Source organism: Notothenia coriiceps, unplaced genomic scaffold, assembly GCF_000735185.1.
Source record: "Notothenia coriiceps isolate Sejong01 unplaced genomic scaffold, NC01 NC01_scaffold00037250, whole genome shotgun sequence".
Taxonomy (NCBI): Eukaryota; Metazoa; Chordata; class Actinopteri; order Perciformes; family Nototheniidae; genus Notothenia; species Notothenia coriiceps.
The window spans coordinates 7042501-7045954 of record NW_011369951.1 but is presented as its reverse complement, the minus strand read 5'-3'; the positions used below and the strand labels follow the sequence as shown (position 1 = coordinate 7045954).

At 38.7% G+C, this 3454-nt stretch overlaps 1 protein-coding gene across 1 annotated transcript; it reads right to left on the bottom strand.

Moving 5' to 3' along the window:
* Positions 1-490: 490 nt before the first annotated feature.
* Positions 491-3229, bottom strand: LOC104967230 (uncharacterized). Its single transcript, XM_010796646.1, has 6 exons — positions 2959-3229; positions 2046-2302; positions 1755-1945; positions 1531-1621; positions 829-1001; positions 491-609 (listed from the first exon to the last, which is right to left on the bottom strand). The coding sequence occupies exons 1-6, from the start codon at positions 3046-3048 to the stop codon at positions 491-493; spliced, it is 921 nt and encodes a 306-aa protein (XP_010794948.1). The 5' UTR covers positions 3049-3229.
* Positions 3230-3454: the final 225 nt, after the last annotated feature.

The window sequence follows — 3454 nt, the reverse complement described above, 5'->3', positions numbered from 1 at the left end:
TTGTTTGATGCTTTTATCCAAAGACGACTTACATACTCAATACTGTGGGCTATCCCCACAGGAGCAATTTGGGGTGAGGTGTCTTGCCCAGGGACACAACGACATGCAGTGGGGTTTGAACCTGTGCTCCCCTGATTCAGAGTTCAGCGCACTAAGTTCAGCGCACTATCCCACTGAGCCATAGCCTCCCTATTACTTCGGCAACCTCTGATTAATGGTTGATTTCTAAATGTTCTGTTGGTGCGTGGATGATAAATAAATAGCATTTGATTGTATTGCCTTACGTATGCGGCTATTTGCCTGTGTTTAGAAACATAATTAAACATACCATGGACACACATTCAGTTTTCCATTTATTAAACATTGCAGATGAACAATGAACAAGTCATACAGCTAAAGAAAACTATAACAATTATTTTTTGTATGATTATATCATGGAACCAAATTTGAGCACACACCACTTAACAATACGACTGAACTGCAGTCCACTTTAGGGGAAGGTCCTTAAAGAAACCAGTGCTGCAGACAGTCCAGCAACCTGGGTATACACTGGCTCCTGACCCCTGCACTCAAGGCATTGGGGAGATGTTACAAAATGGGTCATTGTTTCTTTAAAAAGAAAAAATACAGGTTTTTAAAGATATGCTGATAGTTACTGATTGATGTCATGGACTGTATTTCTGAAGCATGCACTCAAACTGAGAAAAATACTGTTCAGAAATAGATTTGAAAAGATTACCTTAGAATAATATGAAAATCTGTCAACTATTTGTTTAAAATACTGTTTGTTACACTGAGCATTATTCAAAGAGAAGATGAAAACAATACCTCTGCAGATCAAACAGCTAAATGCCTGTTTGACTTCTGGCCTTGGTACTATCAAGTCATGGCTGGCTGCCACTATGTCAGAAATCTTCCTGGTGACTTCTTCCAGGCCTTGAGATGCATCCAGCAGTTCCTCCACCTTGTTGCTCAGTGTGTGGACTTCAGATAGCTCATTTCTGTTTTTGTCACATTTTGAAAATAGTTTAAGTATTAGCAGTCATTTAAGATTTTTTCTTCATTTTATTAGAGATAAAAGAAAGTTATGTATTCCATGGCAAATTAGATGATGCTAAATAAACAAGAGCATGTGGAAACATTTCATTTCTTGAAATTACATTTAAAGGATATTGTTTATAAATGCTGATTGTAGAACGGATGTTGACTGTGACTCTTCATACCATGTGCTGACCCACAGAGTACTGAGGTGTGCTACAGTGAAGCCCATGCTTATGCATGTCTGCCCCAGATGGCAAACGTATATAGCCCTTGAGCTGCAAAAATGCTAAATGGCCAGAAAGCAGCCTTTTTCAAATAATGAGAGGGTTTTGCCAGTCTGTTGTTAGCGAGTAAAATAAAGTGAAATGCTGCATATCGTGACCCTTCAGTTTGAGTGCTAGCCCTTCTTTACACATTACATTATTATCCCTATTGATAGACCAGTTCAAACCTTCTCCAGACAAAATCAGTTTTGTTATCCAACCACACCTGCTTCTTGAGCCTCTTCGACGCCATTGCCTGAAAGCAGAGCTCTCAACAGCATGGATCTTTCTTGCATTCGGCTTCCAGTACAAAGACCCTTTATGAGAGAAATAAAGAGTAAAGACACGTGAAAATAAAATGTTAAAAGGGGCACATTGTTGTACTGATAGCACTTTCAGACCCTTATCTTTTGCACAAATGAAAATGAAATATAGAATAATTATATTTACCAATTGTCCCTTCAGACTCAACTATTTCATTCCCAATGGTGTCTGTAAGGATGTACTCCTCACTGTCTCCCATGGCCACATTCACTTTTCCTGTGATCAGTGGAACGCTTGCCTCTGATTCAACAAATCTGATCATGACCACCCTTGTGGAAACAATCTTTCCATCCATTATTTCTGACACATGTATTGACCTGTAATGCAAAAAGAACAGTGACACACATTTAGTTAGCAACATGGACTAAAACGTAACATTCTAAAGCATGCCAACGTATGAAATGGGCATCTCATTACCTTTGAAATGACCGAGGGGTGCTAATTGATCTAGTCAACTGACTCATGTTTGCAGTAGACATTGGCTGACTATGACGAAAAGCAAACGGCCGTGACTCAGCTGGCTCTGTCTGGATCCTTTGAGTCTCCCCAGGTTTTTCCCCATGAACCTCATAATGACCGTGATCAGAGAGGTCCAGGGAGCAGAAACACCCACTATCCAATGGAAAAACCGCAACGTTGGCGGCATCAGTGATGAAAAGGCTACCTGCGTTGACCTAAAGGAAAATAACAGGTTATATATATTTCACAATTTCCTTTTAAACAATCACTACATTGTTCTTTGTCTTTCCATGTGTATCCTTGCATAATTTCTTCCTTTGTGTCGTTTCTTCAATGGTGGTAGTGGTTTATTAATTGTATTAAAAAAACATGCAGTTAGTAGTTAATCCTCAAGATTATTTGTATGCCTATATCAGACCTCAGTATCAATCTAAATGTCACTGATATAGTTTATAAATAAATGTCTTGCAGAGACTAAATTGTCTCAGGGCTGTCACCAAGTAAATGCTGTTTTTAAGTTATTGAAGTTTCTTCTTGCTTCGCTTCTGCAAAGTTCAATTATAGTTATGCAGTTATTTGTGCAAAACAGTTCATATAAAATAATTATCATTGAATCTTTTCACATCTTTTCATGCCATGTCTATTTTGTGCACCAAATTAAGGATAACATCCGATAACATCCTAATAATATCCTTCCCCATTTACAATGTGATATCTAAACATTGTTTTTTTTTTAAATTGAATGATTAACTGACTCTCTCGTCAAGACGACTCGTAGCTTTATTGCTATTGAAACAAGGTTAGCTTGTTACACGTTAACACACCATGTGCCTGTTCAATCAATAATTAATCACGGATCTCTTAAAAATACCTGAAAAATGCGGCTGATTCTGTCGACGCGCATGTCGTCTATTTTAAGAGTAACTCGCTGGCTGCCTCTGAAAAGAAAGTATGACTCCATCTCCGTGTTTATTGTTAACAATGTATTGCTATCGCCGTGTCCGACAAGTCGTTCTTAGCGGTAATGTGTGCATTACACAGGGTGCATTTACGGCATGGTGCCGTAAATGTACCATTAATTTACACCAGGACTGCTGTGCGCATGACAGGAAAGTTTGATTGCGGAAATAGTCACCCTCCTTATTAATCCAGTTTGTTGGCCTACAGAGAAGTTATACAAAGTATGATAAAAGATGGTTATACTGATCAAAATATATCCGATCATCTCCAGTATGAATGTGGCTTAACAAAAGGGTTCTCCCAAACAAACATCCGTCGCTTTTGTACCCAAAATGGTATAGGCAAAGAGCGATTGCACAATTCCCAACTGGAAGTAGAAGTGGCTAAAGCAGCTGTTGAGGTGAGGT

Excerpts from the sequence above, each read along its gene's own strand:
- LOC104967230 (XM_010796646.1), bottom strand. The coding sequence starts at position 3,048 with ATGGAGTCATACTTTCTTTTCAGAGGCAGCCAGCGAGTTACTCTTAAA. Across the intron at positions 2,303-2,958 it reads GAATCAGCCGCATTTTTCAG|GTCAACGCAGGTAGCCTTTT; the intron begins GTATTTTTAAGA and ends ATTTTCCTTTAG. Across the intron at positions 1,946-2,045 it reads ACCCCTCGGTCATTTCAAAG|GTCAATACATGTGTCAGAAA; the intron begins GTAATGAGATGC and ends TTTGCATTACAG.